At 40.7% G+C, this 26,654-nt stretch overlaps 1 protein-coding gene across 1 annotated transcript in view; it reads left to right on the forward strand.

The window, feature by feature from the left end:
• The window catches only part of LOC116790886 (vitellogenin-1-like), a 43,255-nt gene extending 17,615 nt beyond the window's left edge, over positions 1–25,640 (forward strand). Inside the window, exons 14-36 of the mRNA XM_032696384.1 lie at positions 2,081–2,205; positions 2,292–2,393; positions 2,480–2,599; positions 2,863–3,052; positions 3,141–3,234; positions 3,347–3,532; positions 8,612–8,756; positions 10,307–10,526; positions 11,373–11,542; positions 12,168–12,582; positions 12,844–13,154; positions 13,237–13,293; positions 14,148–14,372; positions 15,374–15,580; positions 16,573–16,715; positions 17,228–17,366; positions 18,511–18,646; positions 19,310–19,496; positions 19,914–20,011; positions 20,625–20,719; positions 20,827–20,986; positions 22,174–22,335; positions 25,330–25,640. Coding sequence (XP_032552275.1) covers positions 2,081–2,205; positions 2,292–2,393; positions 2,480–2,599; positions 2,863–3,052; positions 3,141–3,234; positions 3,347–3,532; positions 8,612–8,756; positions 10,307–10,526; positions 11,373–11,542; positions 12,168–12,582; positions 12,844–13,154; positions 13,237–13,293; positions 14,148–14,372; positions 15,374–15,580; positions 16,573–16,715; positions 17,228–17,366; positions 18,511–18,646; positions 19,310–19,496; positions 19,914–20,011; positions 20,625–20,719; positions 20,827–20,986; positions 22,174–22,335; positions 25,330–25,448 — 3,806 coding nt within the window. The 3' untranslated portion in view covers positions 25,449–25,640. The remainder of the gene's footprint in view (positions 1–2,080; positions 2,206–2,291; positions 2,394–2,479; positions 2,600–2,862; positions 3,053–3,140; positions 3,235–3,346; positions 3,533–8,611; positions 8,757–10,306; positions 10,527–11,372; positions 11,543–12,167; positions 12,583–12,843; positions 13,155–13,236; positions 13,294–14,147; positions 14,373–15,373; positions 15,581–16,572; positions 16,716–17,227; positions 17,367–18,510; positions 18,647–19,309; positions 19,497–19,913; positions 20,012–20,624; positions 20,720–20,826; positions 20,987–22,173; positions 22,336–25,329) is intronic.
• Positions 25,641–26,654: the final 1,014 nt, after the last annotated feature.

Consider the following 26,654-nt stretch of genomic DNA (forward strand, 5'->3'; position numbering starts at 1 on the left):
GAATAGTTTTCAGGGTTTAGAACATGAAAAAGAGCTTTAACAAACTCACTAAAAGTACTGTGCCTCATTTCTGTGTCCAGTCCATGTAACAGCTAGGATTGCTCTGGCTAAGCTTATTCAGAGAAAAACTAGCCTTCATGTTTCCAAGTCTCATGTCCACTCATCAGTAATGTCCCAGTATGGCATCACTTTGCTTTTTGTTTTCTAGAGGATCAGCATTCAAATGTGAGCTTTTGCTTCCTTACTGTCTGCTGAAGGTTCTCCTCTTATTTCTCTGACCACAGTAGGGTGACATAAATACTGTGTTTTGATTGCAGGAGCTGTTACTGAACCTCACACATTGTAGGTAAATAGTGTCCAGCACTTTAAACAGCACAGAAGCTTCATACAGCAAAACAGCAAAGGCAGTGTAGTAAAATTCCAGTTCATACATACTTGCCTGTCCTCCAAAAGGTGTAGAAAGAGGAGAGAGAGGAGAGCTGGAAGAAAGGAAGCACAACAAGGATGCCTTACTCATTTTGAAACCTAAGGAAACTTATAAAAGCCTTGGGATTACTTTAACTCATAAAATAGGACAGGGTATAACTGTGCAGAGATCATGAGGAACATGTGACTGTGTTCTGCACTGATCATCTGTCTCTAAAAACATTGTAGATGATAAACCTAAATAGAGGAAATAAATAGAAACAAATTATGTTTGCTCAAAGTTCGCTCAGTAGTTAACTATAACTTAACAATTGGTGCATTCCACGTAAGGATTACAGCATTTGAAACTAGATGTGTTAAATTGCTTCTGAGTCATTTGAGAGACAAATCTATAGCTCACCATTTGTCCTTATAGGACAGACCTGTATCGCTTTCCCTAAACTATTAACAAAGGATGGCAAATCTGTTTTCACTTCTGATCCCTTTTGTCAGGGTGCCCTAAATGATGTCTCATAAAAGCATTTCATGCGCTGACACTACAGAATCTGACTGGATGCAAAGGATGCGGGCAGGCGGATTTTCCACACTCGGAAAAGTGGGCCATAGGAATCCCCCGGGGTGCAACAAGACCAAATGCCAGATGCTGCACCTGGGTCAGGGCAACCCCTTGTATCAACACAGTCTGAGGGACAGACAGATCAAGAGCAGCTCTGCCAAGAAGCACTGGGGGATGCTGGTTGATGAGAACCTGGACATGAGCTGGCAACCTGTGCTTGCAGCCCAGAAAGCCAATTGTAGATTGGACTGCATCAAAACAGCGTGGCCAGTAGGTCAAGGGAGGTGATTCTGCTCCTCTACTCTGCTCTTGTGAGACCCCACCTTGAGTGTTGCATCCAGCTCTGGGGTTTCCAGCACAGGAACGACATCAACCTGCTGGAGCAAGTTCAAAGGACCACTGAGATGATTAGATGGATGGAGCTCCTCTCCTGTGAGGGAAGGCTGAGAGAATTGGGATTGTTCAGCCTGGAGAAGAGAAGGCTTTGGGGCAACCTCATTGTGGCCTTTCAGTACCTGAAGGGAGACTACAAGAGAGCTGGAGAGGGACTTTACACAAGAGTGTAAAAGGGAGTAATAGGACAAGGGGGAATGGCTTCAAACTGACAGAGAATAGGTTTATATCAGATCTTAGGAAAAAATTCTTTACTGTGAGGGTGTTGAGACACTGGAACAGGTTGCCCAGAGAAACTGTGGATGTCTCATCCCTGGAAGTGTCCAAGGCCAGGTTGGATGTGAGCAGATTGGTCTAGTGGAAGGTGTCCCTGCCCACAGCAGGGGGGTTGGAACCAGATGATCCTTGAGCTCCCTTTCAACACTGAGCTCCCATTCTATGATTCTACGATGCAGAAACAACTGGAAAAAAAGCATAACCACGATACAGTGATCAGGAGGCTTATAACTTTGCCCATTATCAGCTGAAAAAATTCAAAGTATTCTGTTTATAACTGTTTTATTACATCAGTTTTATAGCTGGGTTTTCTGGCTTTGCCCATATCATGCTGTAGCGGTTGAGTTATGAAATTAGTAAATACACACAATCTGCACACTGGGACTTTAAAACTAATTGTGCTGTGTCTTACTCTCTGTTTCTCTTCAGAGTTCCTTATGAGTGGGCTGGCAGCTAAATATTTGGTATTGAATAATGCAGGCAGCTCAATTCCAACGATGGTAATGTCCCAGCTGCGGACACATTTCCTTGGAAGAGTGGCTGATCCCTTGGAGGTAATTGGGTCTGCCCACAGTTTGCCCTCTCATCCCTTCTTACAGCCACCACCCAACTGACATTTACACTTTACTTCTTTCCACAGGTGGGAATAACAGTTGAAGGACTGCAAGAGATGTTTGCTAAAGGTTACTCTCCTGACAGGGACTGGGAGAATGACTATGACTTCAAGAAAATCCTGAAAACGGTAAATTCTGGGGGAAAAGAGGATCTCTAAGATATCACTTCCTCAAATGTTATGAAGAATTAGACTTTTTTCATCTTCTTGTACAGCTCTCTGACTGGAAGGCATTCTCCAGTGACAAACCTTTTGCATCAGGCTACTTGAAGATGTTTGGCCAGGAGTTGTTCTTTGGTGGACTTGATAAAAACGCCATCCAAAATGCACTGCAGGTATTGTTTTGAAAAGACCAGCAGCCAAGAACCAAAATCTCGAAAATACTGCTTCTCTCACAAATTCTCTCCCTTCTTCTAACTTTTTAATTCAAGGTTGGGGTTTTTTTGTCTTTAATATTAATCAAGGTAATTAAGGTCAAGCTCTGATCAGGATTAGTTACAATCATTGCTGATAGAATTTCCCCTGAGGCACAGTTTATGACACAGATCATGATATTCAAGTTCTGCTTATTCAGAGGTGTCGAACTCTGTAATTTCAGGCATGGTATGGATCTGATGAAAAAAACCCTTCACTAAGGAGAATAATCAGTAGCCTTCAAAGTGGTGTAGGGAGGCAGTGGACTAAGGCTCTCCTGTCCTCTGAGATCCGCCACATCGTACCCACCTGCACGGGGTTCCCAACAGAGACCAGCTTCTATTACTCTTCCATCACAAAAGCAGCAGGAAATGGTAATATATCTCATTACTTGGGCAATCCAAACGTGCTTGCCAGGATTGGAGGGCACTCTTAACACTTTCTTTGCTTTCTCTGTAATAGTTCAAGCGCAGATTACACCTTCTCCAAAGTCTGATTTCAGATTGACTGAGTTGCTAAATGCCAACATCAGGCTGAGATCCAAATTGAGTCTAAGGTAAATATTTAGTATAAAGTAAAAGAATAATATTTTCAAGTGACAGAGGCCATAAAAATGCACCAGCTGTTTGCTGCCTGAGCATAATTATCCCCTCCCTCTACCTTTTCAGCATGGCCAAGGAGATGACCTTTGTGATGGGAATCAACACACGCACGATCCAGGCAGGGCTGGAAGCACGTGCCAAAGTGGATGCTCACGTACCTGTGAATGTCGTTGCCACTGTCAATATGAAGGAAAAAAACATCAAAATTGAAATTCCACCATGTAAAGATGAGACTGACATAATTAGCGTAAGGTAAGACATGGCACTTGGCACCTTTCTACGTAGCAAAGCACAGTCTTCCAAATAAACCGGAATATTTGCTTAGGGATCTTGGGTTTGACTTACAGCTTGGATAACTGGTGATGATTGGTATAGTTCATGGTTATTTTAAATGAAGTGGCATGCCCCAAAGCTTTGCTTGCAAATACGTGTTACTGCCTGTGGCCTTCACCTGGAAATCCTCCTTAGGACTGCATTCAACTGTTGAGATCCAAAAGCTACTTGAAACTTAAATGACATAAAATTTCTATCTCGATACAAATGTTTGAATTGGGGACACTAGGTAAGATATAAGCCAACTGAATCCTATCAGTTAGAACAGATAACCCATCTGTATTTGCATTTTATGCCTTGAAGCATAGAGGATTTGATGTTTCTTGTGTTTTTACCTTGTTTCCCTGTGGCTGCCATTTGGTTTTCTTACCTGTTAGGTCTACTTGATTTATTATCAGTGCATGCAATTACAATACACTCTGGAAAACTGTTGTAGCCAGATGCCAAACAAATGAAAACAGATGGAAATACAAGCACAAAGAGAGAGAGGAAACAGAAAGAGTATGTCCAAGGAATCAAAGCAGTAGACCAAACTTAGAAAACCTTCATACACACACACACACACACATGAAAAACAACTGAAAAAGACAAGCTGAAAAGTCATCACAAAGGAAAAAGCATCTCTGACAAGAGAAGTCGGCTATTATACAATCCATTGAGATGTTAACAGGTTTCTGCTCTAGGAATGTGGCCGTAACAAAAGAGCTCAGTGGCTTGATCCAGCTGCAATTAGCATCTGCAATTAGCATCCATGGCTGCTGGCCCAGAGACACTCTGCAGGTCTCCTCAGTTTAGCCACCACTTGGGCTGATCATTGTTCTCTCTTGCCCTCCAACAGTCACAGACCATTTGACGTGTATTTGACATCACATCCTCCTCCCTAAGACAAGTCCTCCACTCCATCAGGTGTGACTGTAATAAGGCTCTCCGGGCAAAGCAGGGAGGGTCTCAGCATTTCATGCAGCAAGAGTTAGCTGCATGTTTTGTTTGGTTCAGTTTCTTGTGGAGGCCAGGACAGCCTACTCCCAAGGTCATCAGGGAAGCAGGCACCCACTCTCACTGCTAGAGAGGGTGAGGAGGATATCAATGAACTCAGTAAGGATGCTGAACTGAAATGAGAATATTGAACACCGATACAGAGTTTAGAGCCTCAAGCAGAGCTACAAATATTAGCAGAATCCCCCCTGCAAAGCAAACGAAAATATTTTCCCCTCCTTTGACTAAGGAATCAAGAAGACACAAAGTAGAGTTAAATGCCTTGACCGGAAAGCAGAAAAGCAAGTCACGTATCAGAAACACGGGATTGCAGCAGAGGAGCCCATGAGTTCCCGCCCAAGCCCTGCTCCAGACCCCTGCAGCATTGCTATTTATAAAGTGAAGTAGTAACTGGAAAATAGCTCTATAATGCAGTATTGAGAAAAGCTAATACTCACCAGCTAACTTTTTAGCACCATCGATCCTCTCCAAAAAGCATTCCTGTTCCTTGTTACAAAACAAATGGTCAGTGCAAACCACACTAGAGCAATGAAACAGCAGTGAGTGCAAGTAGAGGTGAAGCAAAACTAGAGAATATATCACTGAACCACATCACTGAGGGGGTCAAAGACCAAGCAAAGTAAAATCTTAAAGGTATGAAGAGAACAAGCAGCATGGTAGAGAGAAAAAGGATATATATAGAGAGAGTACAGTCTACATAGAATGAATCAAAAATTTTAGTTCAATATAGTCTTTCTCTTCCTTTTGCATAGATCCATTAAATCCTTAAAGAGTAAAGAACCAACTGAAGTCATATTTTAGGGATATTGTGACACCCTTCCTTTGTTAGCTTCAGTCCCCCATCTAAAGAAATAGTTCTAGAAAACTATGATTTTCATTTGTTTGTGAGCTCTGTTCCAAATATTGCAGTGTTGGGCACTGTCTCAATGGTCAGCAGGTTCACCTTCTACAGTACCATGTCATTAAAGCTAGGCAGGATGTGATATTATTTTCCCCTCCATCTCACATCCAGACACAGGAAAAAAAAACCGTCTTCACTAGCATGAGATTTCCTTTAGATCCTACACACCATACAGGGTTCACAGCAGTGGGATTTATATAAATTTTCAGGAGCCCTAAGAGAAATTCATGTAAGCAATCACAGACTCTAAAGAAAAAAAAGTAATGAAACTTTGGTCATAGAGAGATTGCATTCCCAAGACAAATCAGCACATTATGGACTCGACTCTCTCTATAGCAAAAATCAGTAGCAAAATAACTTAATCATACTATGGGGAGAATATATAACATGTGTTTCAATTCATCTTATCAAAGTTAAATTTAATTAAAAATAATGCTTATTTTTTAAGGCTCTTTTAACTTAATTATTTAGTATACTACAGATGGCTACTTCAACACACTTTTAAACAAAATTTACAAGAAAAAGTAAAAATCAATAAATTTCAGGGGAAATTAGAGCCTGTGATTTAAAGTATAAATATAGAGAGCTGCCAGAGAATGCACTAATATATCGCATATTCATAATAACAGGCTACTGAAGTATGTACACAATCTTGAACAGAGCTGTATCATATGACTTTTTTGCTTGTTTTAACTACAAGATAAGCAGAAATTCCTTTCACACGGGCATCTTTTTTATAAGATGAATAGGAAATCGCAACAACTTTGCCCAACATGCTGCACCACGAGTAGCAGAAAATGCAGAGGAGCCAGAGCACGCCTGTGAGCTCACGATGGCAGCGCCGTGTGTTGGGGGCAGGAGAGGGAAACAGCTCCAACTCTCTGTTTTTATAACACTTTTGCACCAAGGTCAGGAGGAAGATGCATAGGAAAGGCAGAAAGAAATTTTTGTTTTCACCACAGCAGAAAGAGAGCTAAAGGTATGGCTGGATGATTGCCTCCCGCTTCTCATTTATTCAGATGTGATGTCACGCTGAGCTTAAAATCTGAGAAAATTTTTGGTTTTGTCGATTGGTTTTTTTTTGTTTTTAAGCAGGACATTAAGCTCTTCTGTCCCCATGTTAGGGATGTATGCAAGGCCACACTCTCTGAAACATCAGTGGGCCCAACATAGCTGAATTGCTTGTCCCTTACCCCTGTAGCGAGTTTGGCTTGTATTACAGCACAGCTTCTTCTCTCATCCAAAAAATGCACTAATACATATTGGAAAATCTCCTTTTTATTTTTTCTCTCCCTTGTGCGGGATCAGAGAGAACAGATTCTTTCATACCATAGCTTTAGGCCTTCTTTGTGACTGTTTTTTCTTGTTAAAGCACCAGAGCTGGCTCTTGTAGCCTATTTTTACCGTGCCGTGTGATTCTGCAGACACTGACATGTGTCACCTGTGATGCAGCTACATTTGTCGGCTCTCTGTGCTCAACAGGGAGGAATCGATCCTTCACTTTCATTAGGTGGCAGGAGTAGACTATTGGCATAAAAATACAAAAAAAAAAAAAAAAAAAAAAAAAAGAAATTGGAAAAGAAACCCCAGGGCTTTCTGCTTGGAGATCCAGCCTGCAGTTCAGTGGTCATTTGAATTATTGAATGGGATTAAAATAAAACCGTGTCCCCTTTTTGTCTCTTTACCCAGATGAGCCATCTGAAATGCAAGTTGATTTGTATTTTCTTTTATCCCCTCAGACTTGTTAGGGAGAATATTTTATTTCAGATTCCATTCTTCAAGGTTCTCCTATCACCCAGCGTGGAGCGTTGCTGTCATGTCCTTATCTAAAAAAGGAGAGAGATGGAAAAGAAAACAAAGCCCACAGGTGACACACGTTTTATTGAGGTGTTCCACATGAAGAGCAATTGTGTGCTTTACAGTGCACACAGCACGGTAGGAGCCTTCAGAGGAAGAGAGGGCTATCAAATGAATACAATTATCTTTCAAATGGGTTAGATTGAATTGCTCAGGCTAGTACAGTGTGGACCGTATTAAAATAGAGACCATTCTGAGGACCATCTTTCCATTCACTGTCACAGCAAGCCTCCTCCATGGGCAGATCACAAAGCCTAAGGGCAAACAGATCAGCTCCATCCTTTGACAAACCAGCACCTGGGGACTTTTGAGCTGGATGTTAGCGCTGATAACGGCTAATAAGGTAGAGTTAGCCCAGTGCTAATAGCTCTCTCAGAAGTGTTCAGCATTTGAGATGTTCTCTGGTTGAAAACAAAACTCATAATTATCATGGCACAGTAACAAAGTCCATAAAGAAGGAGGGCTATGGAGCCAGGGGGTCAGGATATTCAGCCATGGGAGCCTCAGCCTCGTGCTGCACCTTATATCACTTCTCCTGGATCCTGACTAAGACACTTAGAGTTCACCAACGCTGGAAACAAGTTAACTGAACACGTTTTACATGAATAAGCTCTTAACCCTTCCTACACATATCTCTGTGATGTCTTGCCAGCCCATGGCCAAGATCTGATGTGTCAGTGAATTTAAATTCAGATGGAGACATTTGATGATTTCAGGCTCCTTTCTTCAATTCTATCTTAATAAAAATTGCACAGAAAACAGCATTCAGTAGCCACCAGTCCCCAGGTTGTTTTTTGAAGTTATGGCAGTATTTTCCCTAATATAATGTCAAAAGAAATTAGAACTAAGCCTAGTGCAGTGAAGTCAGAGAAAATGAGTTTAAAAATTTAGAAGTCCAGAAGATCAAAATAGGGAGAACTCAAAAATGTAGTAATCCACAGCCAGGCTCCTAAGTAGTTGCACTGTTGTCCCAGGAGTTAGGCTATGGAGATCTCACCAGCTGCAACGCTTTTAACCTGGACAAGTGATTCTAAAAGCCTAACTGCCGCTGAGATTGGTCTGTGTCTTTATTTACTCTTAGCAGTCCTTGAAAACACAACTAACAGGAAGGATGCTGTAAATATCTGTAAAGCAATTTGCAAGGTATGATACTTGTTGCTGAGTACGTGCTACAAGGCATTATTCAGGTCTTTTCCTCAGCAGTGCTTTATCAATACAGGTTTTCTCTAATGTTTATTCTGCAGGTCTAAGACATTTGCTGTCACACGAAATATTGGGGATTTGGCTGCTAGTAAGATGACTCCAGTTCTTCTACCTGAAGCAGTGCCTGACATAATGAAGATGTCCTTCGATTCAGACTCTGCATCAGGCGAGACCGATAACATCAGGGTAAATGATGTAGCGTCTGACTATTCTTTTTTGGGCTTTTAATCAGTAGGGGACCATTTCTTTTCTCCATAGGAAAAGGTACAATTCATCTCCGTGAAGCAGTGCTGCTTCACTCAAACTAAGTCAGGTTCAATCTAATAACACAAATAGCCCTATAGTAACATTATTTTTAAATCTGGAGTGTAATACATCAGGCTTGCAACACTTTTTCTAAAGCAAAAGCATTTCCTTTGGTAATTAATTTTACACTGCCATCTACAGGATAGGCCCACAATCTTTAAAACACTTTGCAACCATTATGCAAGCATCACATTCCTGGGGTAGTCACAAATGTTCCTCAAGATGCTCCACTACTCAACCTGTAGAGATAAATTTAATGCTTTACAAGCATCCTGATTCGAGGCGGGATGGAAGCTTGTGTGTCAAGTCTGATGGCTTCCTGAACCTTGTTTCCATAAAAGCCAGTACAGGCTTTCTGAGATAGGCAGCACTCTGATGGCATTGCTGTGACAATTCATTCCATGGAAGACTGACAGAGGCAAGGAATGCACTGTCCTGTTCTGGTTTCATTGATGTTGTGCGACTCTGAAGGGTTTTCAGATAAAATAAGAGATGAACAGAGGACAAGTACAGCACTTTCCCATGAAGAAGTCAATAGACAAACGTGCCATCAGTGAGAGTGGTTTCCAATATCCTGGAACAAGCTACATTCTTGTGCTTTGTGCCTCTGTGCTGCCCTTCCTGAAAACTCAGTGCCCCGCAGTTATTCTTAAATGAATAGCAACTGAAAAATGGCACTAAGTGGAGCATTTCCCAGCATCATTAGAAATTTCGGTTTTTTGGTGGGGTTCATGCAAGTTTGGAATCTTGTGAGACATGATAAAGTGAGTAAAAAATTTAATTGCCAACTTGAATTACATGAGAAGTGAAAGTTTATGATTATGTGTCTTTGAATATTTGTTTCATTGCTTCAGGAAGTCATAGTTTTCATTTCATGGATTTGATTCCAATTTTAATTAATTTTAATTTGTTCTTCAGCAAGCATTGCTTAGCACATGTAAATTACATAGTTTTTAGTGGAAATATCTAATATATGATATGTTTTGACCATCTAATTGATATAGTATCATGTCAGACCTCAACTGACAGAATTTTCGTGGACGTAGTTGAAAATTCTCGTCTCGCCCAATCAAAAATCAAAGGAAAAAACTCCAGTCAGTCTACAGCTCACTCAGTTTTATCAAGAACCTATCTTAACACTATCTAATTCACCAGGAAAACAAAATTAAATATTTAGAATTAATTTGTAATATAATTTTCCATTCCTACAGCCCGAAGCTCTTTTCACAGGGGATAGTCCAATCAACCGATTGAGATGATAATTTTCTCCAGTTTAAAACCAAGCTGTCCCATGTCACGGCCTTGCTATCTTGAATAAACTGCTTCATTCCTCATGCACAGTACATGTAACTATTACCAAACAGGATGCATAACATGCAAGTATTCCTCTTACTGTTGTCCAATTTAACCTGACGTGTGCTACCTCATAGGACAGACAGTCTGCAGAGGATGTTTCATCAGGAAACCCCTTCTCTGTTGGACGCTCTTCTTCCCAAAAAGAGTCGTTTGTTCAGTCCATGTGTTCCAATGCAAGTACATTTGGGGTTCAAGTGTGCCTCGAGAGGAAAAGTGTACATGCAGCATTTATCAAAAACGTGCCTCTTTATTACCTCGTTGGAGAGCACGCCCTGAGAATGAGCCTCAAGCCAGGTAAGTACGACTGTGCACAGAACAGAAAGCAGTGGGTGAGTGGGTGGGTGTACACACACATACATGGTTTTTGCATCTTAAGTACCACTAAAAGTACCATTAGAAGTAGCAGGTCAGCCAGCGTTGGCAGCGGGCTCTGCTCGCAGCAGGAATCCATTTCTCCCCGATCACCCGAGCAGCGATTTCCCGGCTCTCCCAGCAGTGCCACTCAGCATGGCCAGCCTCAAGCAGGGCTGATCTGTGCCTGCAGAGTGTGTCTGATGCATCCTGAATCATTGGATTTGGGATGCAAGCACGAAGCAATTGGACATGGGCAACAGATCTGATGCAGTGTCCTGTAGCTACATCCTAAAAACCCAGATTCTTAAAGGGAATTATGGATTAACCCTGCCAGGATCTAGTCCTTAATGTCTTAATCCACAATCATAAGAAATAAAAGCACAGCAGGCCACTGAATCTAGGTCTCTTAAGTATCAAACGAATGGCCTAGACATTGGACCATTCTTTATAATTCAAGAATTGAGCCTCAACTCCTCTCTGATGCCTAATTCCCTAACCCATAGTGTTATCTTGTTAAGCAACCCAATTTACTTGACTTAAAGCTGTTGATTACTCTGTTTATTAATTGAAAAGAATCCAGTATCATAATAATATTTTAAAATTTTGTTGCCAGTATGTGCTTTAGCTGTTAGAGAAAATTTTTAACAAAATTGCTGAATAGCTGTAATAATCATTAAGTGTTCATATTTAAGAAAAAAAATGGCTAACTAAATTATGGCGAAATTGGGTTATTCTCTCATTTGGTTGCTAATACTAACAGTAATACTAATTGTCATGTAATTTCAGTTTACACAGAGGCACCTATTGAAAAAATACAAGTCACAATTCAAGCAGGAGACCAAGCTCCTACAAAAATGGTACGTCTAGTAAAATTTGAAGATCCAGAGGCACAAGCATCTTCCAGAAAAGAAGCGATTAAAAGACTGAAGAAAATCCTTGGTGACACTGATGACCAGGTACTGCTGTAAAATTCTAAATTTGTGTGAGACACTACACAAAGCTAAGTTATTTATATTTCTTTTACTACGTAGCTTCCTTTGTTTAGACAATATTCAAAAATTGAAAAATAAAGAAAGGCTTTTGGGTACACAAGCCTCTCTGCAGGTCTTTTGTTTGCACTCATCTCTTCTGCAGGTGAAGGACATTAGAAAGAGCAGGTTGGTTTTGTAGGCTTTTCTGAAAACCTCTTGTAAGACATAAAATAGCTGTTGTGTGCCCAAGGGGTAGTCTGCTCTTTCCACCTGCTGCAACTGCACCAAAACAGTCTGACACCCACCTACACAACCTGCCATGAGATAGTAGGACAGTCATTACCAACACCAGTTACATGTAATTGTGTGGCCAACAACTCCTGCACGTGTTGGTTATCACAAGAGTGGGGTATCGTTCTGCTTATGTGTGGCTTTAACACATTATTATGAATTTGCCTTTAAGTTATTGTGACGTGCTGCAGAGGTGCTACCAGGAGTACACCTTGTCTTCTAAGCAGAGATTTAGAGATCTCTGCATCTGATTTAACTCACGGTGTTTTGGAAGAACACAGCAAAGTAATTTTGGTTTTCCAATGCTACCACTGACCAGGGGACAAGAAAAGGCAGAAGCTCATCATCCAGCGCCAGCAGCACCAGCGGGAGCACCGAGAGCACAACGAGCAGCCCCTCCAGCAGCGACTCTGACAGGAGAGCATCGCAGGGAGGCCCCCAGATGAATCTGAAAACAAGACAGTCCAAAGCCAAAGAAAAGAAATTCTACCCATTTGGGGACAGCAGCAGTAGCAGCAGCAGCAGTAGTGGCAGTAGTAGTGATAGCAGTAGTAGCAGCAGCAGTGGCAGTAGTAGTGATAGTAGTAGCAGCAAAAGCAGTAGTAGTGATAGTAGTAGCAGCAAAAGCAGTAGTAGCAGCAGCAAAAGCAGTAGTAGTGATAGTAGTAGCAGCAAAAGCAGTAGTAGCAGCAGTAGTAGTAGGAAAAGCAGCAGTAGTAGCAGCAAAAGCAGTAGTAGTGATAGTAGTAGCAGCAAAAGCAGTAGTAGCAGCAGTAGTAGTAGGAAAAGCAGTAGTAGTAAAAGCAGTAGTAGTAGTAGTAGCAAAAACAGTAGTAGTAGTAGCAAGAGCAGTAGTAGTAGCAGTAGCAAAAACAGTAGTAGTAGCAAGAGCAGTAGTAGCAGTAGCAGCAGCAAGGGCAGTAGCAGCAGAAGCAGTAGTAGCAGCAGCAGAAGCAGTAGTAGCAGCAGCAAAGGCAGCACCAGAGGCAGCACAGGTAGCAGCAGCAGCAGCAGCAGTAGCAAAGCATCAGGTATAAAGCATAAGGCTAAGAAGCAGTCCAAGAGCACACCATTTGCACGTGCCAGCGCTGCTGAAGGAGAGGGAAGTGTCCGTGAGCAGAAGCCCAAAACAGGGAGTGGCAGCAGTAGCAGCAGAAGCACCAGCAGTGGTATCGGCAGCAGCAGCAGCAGCAGCGAAAGCTCCGGTGCTTCCCGTGGTCACGGCACATCTGACAAACGAGCTGAGAGGGAACGTGTCCAGTCCCAAATTGACAGTCTCAGCAGTTATGACATGTCTACAGAACGGGTAAAATTTCTAATGCTTTGACTTCTGCTAGGAGGTGATCTTGACTGAGCCGCAGGTAATAACTTCTTTTGGAATTTTGCAGGAACTGCACCTTCCAAAAGTATACCGTCTCCGCTTCAGGTCTGCTCACATCCATTGGGTAGGTCCCTAATTCACTGCACATTGCCATGGTAGCCACAGTCGATATGATCAAGTGTATTACTGAAGGGCTTTGTTTGGGCCATTTCACTTGACCATTCCATACTGTCCAATAACAATTGTTGACGGTGGCCAAAATCAGCAGATTTATTACAAAAATGCTATTATACTACATCCTTTTGTTATTGCAGCACTTGCAGTCGTCAAATTTGGGTTAGGACACCTTTGCAGGAGATGACGTATAATGCAGCCAAAGCTGGATTAACAAAGACCATGTGGGAATTATAAAACAGCAGGATCTTCCCATGGGAATAGTTAGGTCCACAGTTTTTAGGCAATCATGGGCAAAATCATTAGGTATTTGGATTTTTTCAGAAACCAGACTCAGTATGGATTATGACACAAAGGTATTTTTAGTATATATTAGAAGGGTGATAATGTAGTGGCTTTTGTAGGTGTTATCTGTACAGTTATTATGTATCCTGCTTGTGAAAGAGGAAGATGATTTACAGTGTTTTTCATTAAATTGTAATATCTTTTTTTTTCTGCATATGGATACATTTGACCACTTATTAAATGTCATTTTTCATTTTCCCTAGCATCAGACCTGAACAGTGCGACATTGCCATTTGCAATCACTGTCTATGCAGCCTTCCTTTCAGCAGAGAGGCCCAGATGGATCCAAGGCACATTCCCACCCAACACATTTCGTGTCTGTGTACGATAATAAAAATAATGCTCTATATAGGTCTAAGTCTGTTACCTATAAAGGGAGTCTGAGATCTCTGGTTTTGATACTTACATTGTAAAACTAGAGGCCATATCATAGATTTTTAACCTATTTTTATTTCACAGCATCCAGACCATAAGGGATCAAGCAGCTCATCATCATCTTCCTCTGAGTCGGGAAGCAGCCACAGAAACAGCAGCAGCAGTAGCAGCAGGAGCAGGAGCAGTCATCTGAGCAGCAGCAGCAGCAGCAGCAGCCACCACCATGGAGAAAATTCTGCCCACAGCTCAAGGAGGAGCAAAAAAGTCAGCAGCCACCAGCACAGCCACAGCTCCAGCCTGGGGCGGGAGGTACGGCCGCGTGTGCGGCTGCTGAGCAGCAGCCGGAGATGGGGTAGCACTGACCAGCTCAGGACTGGGACACTAAAAGTCAAGTCCATAAATTAAAAATCAAAGTCCACTGAGATATTCTCCCCCCCCCAAAAAAAAACCCTATTTTTTTCCAAATTCCCTTGTGTTCAGGCTTTTGTTTCCTAGTTTCTTTGGTTTATGACGCTTCATTTCGGAGTGCGTTTGCAGTACGCGGAAGCGTGGATTTGGAATTTATGGAAGTTGAAGGGAAGGGAGTTGTAAGTTAAAGGGGAAAGAATTTTATTTTCCCTATGAAAGCCCAGAATGCAAAATCAGCTGCATTCAGGTAAAAATGAGGAGGAAATAAATAACTCTGCCTAATTATTTTTTTAGATGTAGACCAGAGGTCATGAGTTCATGCATTATATAACTAAAATCAGACTTTCCATGGGCATTACTGACTGGTAAATGTGAAGACCCATTAAGCACAGATCATCTTTATTAGGCACTTAGTATTCTATAATTGTACTACATAAAGGTATCTACATAATAATAGAACAAATAGCTCTGCAAATGCAGGCAATGTCTAGGGGAGTTCTGCTACTGGGAAGGATTTGAAAATATTTGAGTGGCTTGAAGAAACTGTAGTATAGTGCAATAAGTTGTGAACATGTGTAATGCTCTCAAGGTCTTTGGGATGTGTTGTAGGCAGCTATTCGAAATATTACAATAATGAACAAAATCTTATAATGTGCATGAAGATAATTTGGAAGAGTCTTGGATCACTCATCAAAACAATCACGCCTTTGAAAATTTATGAATAATCAAGTTTCCCACAAAATTTATCCTTGCCTGTTGGGGATGTAGAAATATGTGCTGCAGACTAAACTGATGAAGGACAAGGGAGGCTTCCTGCTATCAGCACACATAAACTGGACCATAGGCTCTCCAGTGAATACACAGAAATACTTAAGCACAGATGGTTGGGGGCTGTTTTTCAGCGCAACTTCCTGGGAGACGTGATTCCACCTGGCATCACGATTGTGGCACAGGCAGTAAGGAGTGACAACAGAAATCAAGGTTATCAAGCTACAGCATATGTTCGTTCCGATGCTGCCAAAGTTGATGTGCAACTAGTTGTGGTTCAGCTGGCTGAAACCAATTGGAAAGCGTGTGCTGATGCTGTGATACTGCCTCTGAAAGCACAGGTAAGCACACAGGCAGCCTCGCCCAGAGAGACATCTACAAAGCCCAGAGTAAGCACAGGAGAACCTGCTGATCAGGAGAATTAAGCAGGAAAGACGTACTTATTTTGAAATGTTTCACAAAGTTAGTGAAGTTTCAGAAAACGTTCCTATCTTTCGCTATTCTTTTCGACTAAAAAATTAATAATAGCAATAGACTCAGACACTTCAAAATCTAGCAAAAAAAATATTAATTTTCAAGAGACATCAAAGTATGACCAGTAGAAGCACAAAAAATGTTTGAAAAATTGACTGCTTCATTACTATCTATTTATTATTTGCTCTGCTATGAGTTCTCTTCTCTAGAAACCTACCTGTTTTTCTATACATAATTCATTTCAGAAGACTCATTACCCAAATGCATTTGCAATGTTGTATTTCTTAGAAAAGATGGAACAAGCAAAAGTGGTTAATTGGTTGATGCCTGAGAGGGCATCATAAAGCAGGTCTTTCCTTTTTTCTCGTCTCCCTGCACCGTGCTTTCCATGCACCTTTTAAAGCAAGAGATCTTTGCATAACAATTTACAAACCTCTGCTACAACTGAAAAATTCAGCATGATATCCAGTATTGAAAAAAGTGGGGTGGGTTCATATCAGAAAGTCTTGGGGAAGGCTGATAGAAATTACAGCGCAGTCATCTTTTAGAAAAAAATACATCTTGATTATGAACTTACAAAGTCTAAGGAAATCTCAGGATGTTTCAGTGGCTGCTTTGAGACAGGAAACATGTATATGTAGCTCTGCACAGACCAGCAAACCTTTACCCTACTGTGCCCCAGATTTTGCCAGAGGTAGTCAAAATTTCTCCTTGAGCCCATTTAGAGCTGAAAGAAACATCGGAAGCATAAGGATTGATGCAAAATTTTGTGAAAGAAAATCTTACCTTCTGAAATGGTCAAGGTTAGTTTTGTCCTACTTTTCTGAATTTTGGGTGACTTGTTTCCCTGTTTTTAAAGGCCAGACTGAGATGGGGCAAGGAGTGCCAGGACTATAGGATAGCAGCCGTGGCAACCACAGGGCGGCTGGCAAGGAAACCAGCAGCACAGCTGAAGGTGCAATGGGGAAAGCTTCCATCCTGGATAAAAAAGACAACCATGGTGTATGTAATTCATTCTTTCCTAAGTTGTTATTTTCACTTTTTTTTTTTTTCCACCCCAATTGGCTTTTGAAAAACGCTGAAGGAATTGGATGAAATTTTTCAACGCGAACGTGTTTGGGTGGGCAGTGATGGAAACCACCAGTTCAGTGGCACAGGTGTTCTACTTTCTCCACATGTTTCATATTAAAAGATAACCCCCAAATATTTAAAAGCTTAGCATGGTTGAGTTGACTTTCCATATTAAATTATTTGATATTTCAGTTCAAAATGCATTTTTGTTTGGAAATGTTCTTCTATTGAGTCTCAAAAAACACCCAGTTTAAATGGACAAAATAAACCCAGTGTGTTTCTTCTGAATAAAATCAACCATTTAGCTTGACCCAAAGTATTACTTCCTGGTTTTTTCAGTCCTTTCATTTTTTCCAGATTTTTCAGGTCTGCCAGTAGTCCTCACCCTCCCATGTGTGCTTTTGCTCCTGTACCTGAGTTTGTCACATCTTGTTTATCTCCAGATTCATGCGATACGTTCCTGGTGCAGCCCTTATGTTGGGCTTCTCAGAAGCACATCAGAGAAATCCATCTCATGAATTCATAGTAAGGGCAGCTGCAACCTCTCCACGAACAATTGATACAGTAATTAAAGTTCCTGAGGTACGTTAAATTTTTATTTTCCTCTTCCTTACCTTGCAAGAGTTTCAAGTTATAACATTTTGATGCTTAATGTAAAGAAACAAAAGCAAAACATTCCCCTTGAGAGAAGCTGCCATATACATCAGATGGGTGTTGAAATAGAGCAGTTCTTTTGATTTTGTGCTGCTTTGGTCCAGTGTAGCGGTAAGTTGAAAATCAGACTCTGTAGTCAAATACCTTATTTACATGCTGAGAACAGCAGTGAGACCCAAATTGTTTCAGTTATGACCTCTCTGCACTCAGTTCTTTATTTATTTTACCCAGTGTGACTAGTTCTTGAATGGGAGTCTCAGAGCAGGTAGTGGGGGCCTTGAGAACACTTAGCACTCTGCTGCAGCCATGAACAGCATCTGTCTGTGCTGGCACTCAAGTCCCACATCTGCAGCAACCCTGCTTGATGTGACTGGTCTGAGCAAGTCACAACAGCCACAAACACAACTCTGTCCTAACCAAACTGGAGCAGTTAGTCACCCTCTCAGAGCAGCTTGCACAGGCAGGGTCTGCAGAATCCCACTGATTAATTGGTCCTTGTCCACCAAATCCCTATGCACTGCTTTGATAAATTCCCCCTATGGATCTCCAGCAAATTAATACCAGCTAGCTATTCATACACAGAGAAATCAGTGTCTTTAACTTTCCATGGTGCTTCAGTAGTGCAGGCTCTTTAATAGTTGATAATTAAGAAATAGGTGCACTAGGCGTTAATTTGGTTCTCTTGGTAAATATAATTTTTAGTTACAGGAAGGGATCTTACCCCAGTGCTATTATGCCAGTTTTTCCAGACACATCCATCAGTTTACTCAGTTACTTAACTTGTTACCTTATTTTTTAAGAAGTTTTTAAGAAGTCACTTAATTAATGCTTAAACTTCATCTGTGTCAGCTACTTTCCAACGCCCTTAACAATTTTTCAAAAAGCCAAGCATATGACTAGAAGAGAGAGACGACAATGATTCCTCACAAAAGCCGAAGGTTTGGGAGCATCCTGGAGAGACCAACACAACTGCAATCGTATAAAAGCATCCTCGAGATTTTTATTTTTTTTTTCTAGATAAGAGCATATGGTTCAATTCATCTTAATGTATTTTTCATTTCTGCTTTTTCAGGTAACACTTTACTGCCAGGCACTCCGACTGCCATTCACTCTGCCCTTAGGCCCGTCTCCAGCTTACGAGACTCGAGATATCACTGCCTGGAACTTATTGCCTGAAATAGCTTCACAAATAGCACAAGAAGATCAATGTAAATGTTACTTATATGTTTGTCTCGTGAATAAGCAATGTGTGTAGATCCATCCCCTGCCGTGGCTGGGCCTTGCCTTTCCTTGTAGAGGGAAGCAGAGCATTTCTAGCCCTGCTTTCTCAACAGCTCATTCCCTCACAGAGGAGGATGTTTGCTGGGAGGTGAACGAAGAGACTTCAATGTGCTGTAAACATTCAGAGTTTGGGAATCACTCCTGTCTTCAAGGACTAGAGGTTTTTTACCCCTCCTGAGAAGGTGCCAACTCTGCCCTGAGAGGCAACAGATGATGGGTAAAAGACACTCCTTGTGTTTTCTGCCCTGTGTGTTGGATTCAAAAAGGAGCCATGTGAATCTAATTGGTTGGTGCCTAGCACTCCTGAGGGAAATGTGGAGGTTTTACCCCAGTTTGTTACACTATTTTACACATTTTATCCCCTGTTAGCTTGAGTTTTGTGTTTGGCATGTAATGAAAACCAATACTAGTACAGACTATACCGGGTAGTTATTCTGTGGTATTCTGCTGTCCTTACAAACTCTGGCTTCTACCAAGGAGATGAGGAAGTTTCTTTCCTGTTTGCTGGGTAGTTCAATCTCACAGAGGTGTCTTTCAGTGTTTTGCAGCAAATGACCATGGTCACATTCTTTTCTGGTTTTATTTTGCAGCCACGTGTGAAGTCAGGGAGAGAGATTTCAAAACATTTGATGGCGTGAGCCATTCGTACTCTTTCAATAAAAGCTGCAACCTGGTGGTGGCTCAGGACTGTACTGAACACCCAAAATTCATCGTTACCACCAGAAAGGTTGATCCTCAGTCTTTCTCAAGAGAGGTTCACATAAACACAACACTGGCGTAAGTGTGGTTTATACTGCGGGCTCAGCAATGAGCTATAAAGTTTCAGGGAGTTGTCTAGTTCCCAGGTGAAAATGGTAAAATTCCCCCAAATGAGATATTTGGGGAAAGACAGAATTTCCAGAAGGAATCCTCATCTGCAACTTTCTAATGTAGTTTCTCATCTTGAATTTCACAGCCACAGATATCTGACACCATGCTCATTAAGTCCCCATGCTGTCTTTTCTTTAAAGGTTGAATCTCAAAGCCCAAAGTCCCAATGAATTTTGCACTTTGGAAAGAAAAACTACTCGTTCATTTATTCAAAGTTCAGATATTCAAATTGGTTCTCTGCTGGCTTTGGTCACAAATATCTGTACTTTTCACATCTTAAATTAACCACGAGTTTCTTCTCTTTGATTTTTGCTTCTCCTGAAGGAACATCACAATCTGTCCTGCCTCAAATTCATCTCTTCTCGTGGCATGCAATGAAGAACGAGTTCTATCACACAGTGGAGTTTCTGAGTATGAAAAAGGTAAGCTGTGATATCAAGCCTTCCAGGACTGACCTAGGAACTAAACATCAGGAAGTTTTTATAAATCCCACAGAAAAATCTTAGTGTAAAGAAAACACGAGTGAGATTAATACAAAATAAAACTAGAGGCTACTTTCTTAAGATTTGTATTGACTTATCTTCATGTTTCCTATTGTATATACACTCTTACTTTCCTCCAGCATAACTAACAGGTGAATAAAGCCCTTTCCTATAGGCATCGTATAGCCAGGTTGTGATTGTTCAGGAAAAAAGTTCTTGTTACAGTCACAGATAGACGCCTTGACTCAGATATTTAGCTGGAGCACCACCAATGTCATTATCATTTCAAGATTCAGCAGATACAAAATAATGGATACAAAAGTCAGGTTCAACTACAGGTAACAGCATGACAATATTTTTGAAAATAAAGGAATTATTTCCTCTTGTTTTTTCTTTCCCTCTCCACATAAATATACACATGTAAATATATATAACTAGAGCAGCAACATTATCGTTGTGAAGGAAAATGCGTCACGGCGTATTTTGTGCTACACAGTTTCTCTGTTCATTCGAAATTAAGATCACCATCTTATGATTCACCATCTTTTTACAGGAGATGTTAAAATTTATAAAAGCGGGACAGCAGTTACCGTGGAAGTTCCAACACTTGGTCTGACGAGGGTGACTTTTGACGGTGGGAATCTTAAGGTATCGGGCTCACTTTCACAGTCACTGCTTGCTTTTCTGCCTACTACCTTGCCAATGTTAATAGACCATCACTTTGGTATTCCCTCCAAAGATGTGCTGTTTTACAGGTTACTGTTGCTTCATGGATGAGAGGAAGGACCTGTGGAGTTTGCAGTAATAATGACAGAGAAAAGCACAATGAACTCCTCATGCCAAATCATAGGCTGGCACACAGCTGCTCTGCATTTGTTCACTCATGGGTATTGCTAGAAGAAACCTGCTCTGGGGGTGAGTAGGTCTGGAAACACTTTATGCTTGGGGAGAATACGATTTCACTTCTCCTCTGCCAACAGCTAGAAAATAATTTTTTTTTTTAAAAAAGCGGCAGATATCTTTTACTTAGAAATTGCAATAGCAATAAATATCCATTTTAACTTTATTAACCACTGACTGTTTAAAACATTGCTTGTGAATATAGAGAATATATACTCCAGCAAAAGTCTTCGTCTCATGTGCAGTTCAGTGTTAAATAATTGATTCTGATTTCTTATACTGAGTAGTTTTTTTACTGAGAGGCAAAATCAGGCCTAATCTTGCTCCCACTGAAAAAAAGGTGTCATTTTCACAATTGTATCAAGACAGTTTCAGCTGTTGTCTGCAGACTTAATTTAACCAAACAAGTTGCAGACTACAAATGCAGTGTCAGATCCTACATTAGCGTAAATTTCCAAAATGCAAAAAAATTTTTGTTCTGCACCATCTGAGGGTGCAGTCTCAGGAAAATATTTAGAAATAATTCTGCAGTAAAGAGCCTCATCTCACATGTAGCTGGACAAATAATGACCGTCTCCCATAACATCAATACAGTTTTGTTTGGTAGATCTCCATTTGCCTTGGACCTGAGATAACTTCATTGAGGTTAATGGTTGTTTTCTCCTTGACTTCAGCGGCAGTGGAATTGTACCTGTCTGTGTGTCAGGAAACGGAGTCATAGCTGGGATCCTGTTAAGTTACATTATACCTTTCTAGTGAGATAATTGCAGCATTATAAAAATCATCCAATACAAAAATTATCCTTGATGTTATTATATAAATGCTGCCTTTTTTCTAATCCATTCACTACAGTTGACATTTTTCCTAATGCAATGAAGTAGCCATTGTAGCTTGCAGTATCTATTCTTAATAGCTTTCAGACATGAGAGGTTATTTTCTGTGTATTATGTAGTTCTAAAAAACTGAGTATACATGATTCCATTTGGGTTATATTGTGCAATTAGATTTTAAAAATAGCTCCCCTTTCAGACTCTTTCCTCAACTTATTATTGTCCTATCTCGATAACCCCGCTGCTGTGAAAACGGTTTGCCAGATACCTGTGTTTTAATAAAAGCTGAAGAGAAAATACGGACCTTTATTATTGCAAGGATCGATCGGGATTTATTTCTACAATTTTAACCACCTTTCCTTTTCCTCTTAGGGTGCAAGCTGCAGCGCAGTTACGTGAAGCTGAATCGAAATCCTACTATTGATGGCGAGGAATCTACGTGCTACTCTGTCGACCCAGTACTGAAATGTATGAAAGACTGTACTCCAATCGAGAAAACTTCAGTAAAGGTTGGCTTCCACTGCTTCCCAAAAGGTACGGTATTTTTCTCCCTCTGTGTGTCATGTACTGCAGGAGCTGTCAGAGCACTGGAAAGAACAAAACACAGCAGAGCCACGCACAGACCTGTGTTGCTCCGGCTCCTCTCCGAGCTGCGGGTTTTAATCCCATTAGTATTTGCTAGAACTGCTGACAGTGCTGGCCAGCTAAAAGCTAGTTTAGACAATGGCAGGTAGCATCATCTGAGAAAAACATCTGAGGTGGTGAAAGGGGCAGCGGCGATCAATAAAATCACAAAAATAAAATTCGTCGTGTCGTCAGCATCTCCGTAAACCCGAGGTAAGAAACACTGAGTCCTCTTATGCACGTTACAGCCTGCAATTTTGTGTAGAGCAGGGCAAGCAAGGCAATTGAAAGTCGCTCAAGTAGTGTGACATGACTGCTGTGATTAGACTGCCATGCTATGCCACGGTGCAATACATCAGCAAAAACACATTGCTGGAAGGTTCTCTAGATTGTTCCAAATAGTGGTTTGTTTTTGAGGTACTTTATACACACACACACTCATGCCCCAGACTCAGGGGGAAAAAAAAAAGACAAACAAAAAAATGGACCTTTTTTTCCCTTTGATTTATACCAATTTGTCATGGATGTGATGCACTGCCTAACACAGGTTCACACTGAAATTATATAAGCGTGAGACAAGAATACAACCTGGAACATACAGATATTTCTGGTGTCTTCCTTCCTCAATCTTTTAACCAATTAAACATATATACCTTAGAGGGAAACCTACCATTAGGGAGCATCTACTGAAATGGTCTGTTCGCTGTGTTAATCATTGTTGGCCAAATCCATTGTTAGCTGGGATAATCCAGTGTAGTTTCACTGAAGCCAATGGACCCCCATGTCGAGCAGTACTGGAGAGGGACAGAGTATTTTATGTTTGAATTTAAACAACAGCTGTGTAGAACTTTGTTCATGTTATTAATATCTGCAATGTGCTGAATCAGCCCATAAAAGCAGAGAGTATCTCTCTGTAACAGTCAACTATCTGCAACAGCCTATTCAACAAGTAGCACACAGAGAGTGTTAATAGTTTTCTGATGGCTCCCTGAGACAAGAATAGATGCATTCTTTCATGAATAGAAAAACCCACCCGCAACAAAAAAAACCCTTCCAAAATCTTGTTATATCCGTGTTTCACAGATTTCTTTTGTGTATCCAAGCCTGTATCTCTGAAGTGTCATAACCCCGGGCCACTCACTGCCTCAGAATATTAGGCTATAATAAAGCTGTCTCATTCTCTCACAAAACTGTTTGAGAAAAGAGGAAAATCAGAAAAAAAGCTACAGTAGTTGTTGCAGCCAGTGCTGCTTTTACAGCAACTGCAGGATTCTCTGGTTCATTTACTGAGGAAGAGACTGGGAAGTCTACTAGCACCAGTCCTAATCAAGGGCTTTAGTTAGTTAGTTAGTTAGTTATCCTGAGGAGGAAGAGGAAGAAAAAATATGCCATTTGTTGTTCTCTAGCAAGACAACTGCTTTCGGCTGAAGATCAATAGAAATACAAGGCCAGCCCTTAAAAACTGTTCTTTTTCTTCCTTTGTTCAATGACTTGGAGAAGCAATAGAAACAAAATCCTCATCTTTCTCAGCCTAGGAACATGTATTTGCATACACTGGACAAAGACCTTTTCTCAGCTCTTTGTAGGGGAACTCAGACATGATAGTCTGCTCTTTCAAAAGAGAAGGATCCCATCACTGTCACCAGTGGAGCAAGGCTAAAATGAAGTACAGGAATACAGAATTTCCCCTGTTGTCCTCAAATCAGCAAGACTGTAGCCTTAGGACCTTGACTGAGGCAGGCATCACTCCAAGTTTAAATCCACATATCGGTTTACATTTCAAACATGCCACAAGGCCAACCCATAGGGATAATAGTTGCTCAGCCATGATCCAGTTTGCCAAGGAAACTATTTCCTACATGGATATGAATGTGATCAGACCCACAATATGCCCAAGAGCAAGAGACGTAATGCATATAAAAAACAGAATTCAGAAATTTTATAGCATTTCTCATTTCACAGCCTGAAAACATTATATAATATATAATATATATATTTAAAAGCATCTCCAGCACCTTTGTGGGAAATATTTATTATCCAGTTTATTGTGTAAAACCTGCACTTCACATTGGACAGTAATTTAGCCAAGGAGAGTGTTAGCCTTGCAGAAGATAAGTGACTGATACAACCTGAACCCATAGAGCATTTTCCAGATTTCCCTGTGACAAGAGATGGCATTTTATAAATGTATTGTCCAGCTGAGGGATAAAACAAATAGAAGTAAAATTATGAAAGCTCTACCCATTTTCATTATACAAACTTAATCTAAATGGATGTCCTAATATTCTTCCAGATGCAATGATAAACCTCCAACTAGCTAAGAATATTTATTGGGAGGATGAATATCATTATTGCATTTAGATTATTTCAGCATTAAGGGATATGGCTTATTCAAGCTGCTGTTGAGGAAGCAGTGTGGTAAGGTTAATACTGCTACTGACAATGCTCTGCCAGATTTCACAAGATATGGGAAACTTTAATTAGAAGTTTATGAACCTCTGAAAATTCTCCAAAGGGCTTATCCTTTGGGATGAACTTTGACAAACAGTGAGCTGAAATACCCAGTGATATGCAGCACTAACACAAAAAGAGATTGCTGATGTGGATTGGTACGTGGTGGTCTTACACTGACAGCAGCTACCTCCAGCACTTTTACAGCCTGCTGCTGCCTGTTGTCTTTGTGCTTCGTGAAATGTAATTCATTTTGGTTTTAGGGGAGTATTAGAGTAATTATATCATGGATGAAAATCCCACTCCAAGTCAATGAGTCAGTTAGATGTCAGCTGTGAGGGCAGGACTTCATTCTTCACTTGATGAGGGAGTTGACAGCCATCAAAACAGGATTTCACTGAAATGTGTTAATTTGCTTGATGTTAGTTAACAATGGCTTCACTCTTCTGACAGAAACTGCTGTAAGCCTGCTGGAATGGCAGAGGAGCAGCGATAAGAAATCTGCATCTGAGGATGTTGTGGAGTCTGTGGATGCTGACATTGATTGTACCTGCACTGGCGACTGTAGTTAAGCTAAACACTTTAGCACTGTGCTATAGACATACCACACAAATAATTGAATAGCTGGACAGATAAGAAGGGAACGTAATAGCTGTAGTAAAATATTAAGAAAGGTGCTTGAAGGAAATAACCCTACTGCAAAGTCAAATGCATTAGGTACAGTCTGCACTGCTTAATAAATATGTTGTTCATTAAATAAGTACTCATGTGGTCTCTCTTTATTTTTCCCTATCAACAAAACAATCAGGCCAACGATAATATTATACAGAAATTCTGCTGGCTTTTATCTGCGATATAATTACAGCAGTCCTCTCTTAAAATTATATTCACTAGGTGATGAAAGGAAAACATGATTACGGCTACTACTAACATTCCATTGTGCAAAGAATTTCATATTTAGCATACTAAAGACACAGTAAGCATTTGTTTTCTTTTATGTTTTCTGCTAAAGAGCAGAGTCTGTTCTTGGAACCGTTCTGCAAAAAAATACATTTTACTCCCAGCAAGACCATTAGCCTTAGTACATTCTACAAAGGAATGAATTGGACTGCTAGACTCCCACTGTAGCTTTCCAGAGAGCTATAGTGTGTGACACAGTCTCCATTTTCATTTAAATTTCAATGGATGTTCTGTTGCTTCATGAGCTAAAAGTGTGAATAGAAACTTTTTTTTTTTTTTGCTTTACCATCTCCTATTGTATATTTATGAAAATGGTGGCTTCAAAAACTTCAGGGAACAATAATACATCAAGTAGCATTCCAAATACACCAAAAAGTAACATATAGAAAGGTAGGTAAGATAATAGCATCATAAAGCTAAAATAAAGTACAAGCAGGATAGTTAGACTGTGTTTAACCAGTGAAGAGTCAATCTGCTGGCTTTCATTGTGCAGAAAAGGTAATTCCCTCCCACCCCAGGGGACCAGGAATAGGTGACACCTTCAAACTCTAAGCAGTGGCACAACCTCTCTTCACCCTGTGTCACAAATGAGCCGTGCAGTGAACCATGGTATGTTTTCCACAGCAGCCAACATGCTCTTCCAGGAGAAGCCTCAGCTTCAGCAGTGCTGAACCCAAACGCTGTCAGAAACTGTCATCAAAGACAATACTTTTCCTTCTACTAAAAACTGATCTATCAGAAAGATGGATTGAAGACTAAATAGCTGAAAAATTACAGAATACGGTTCACAGAGCTTTTCCCTCAAGAGCAGAAACATG

Source organism: Chiroxiphia lanceolata, chromosome 9, assembly GCF_009829145.1.
Source record: "Chiroxiphia lanceolata isolate bChiLan1 chromosome 9, bChiLan1.pri, whole genome shotgun sequence".
In the NCBI taxonomy this organism is placed as follows: Eukaryota; Metazoa; Chordata; class Aves; order Passeriformes; family Pipridae; genus Chiroxiphia; species Chiroxiphia lanceolata.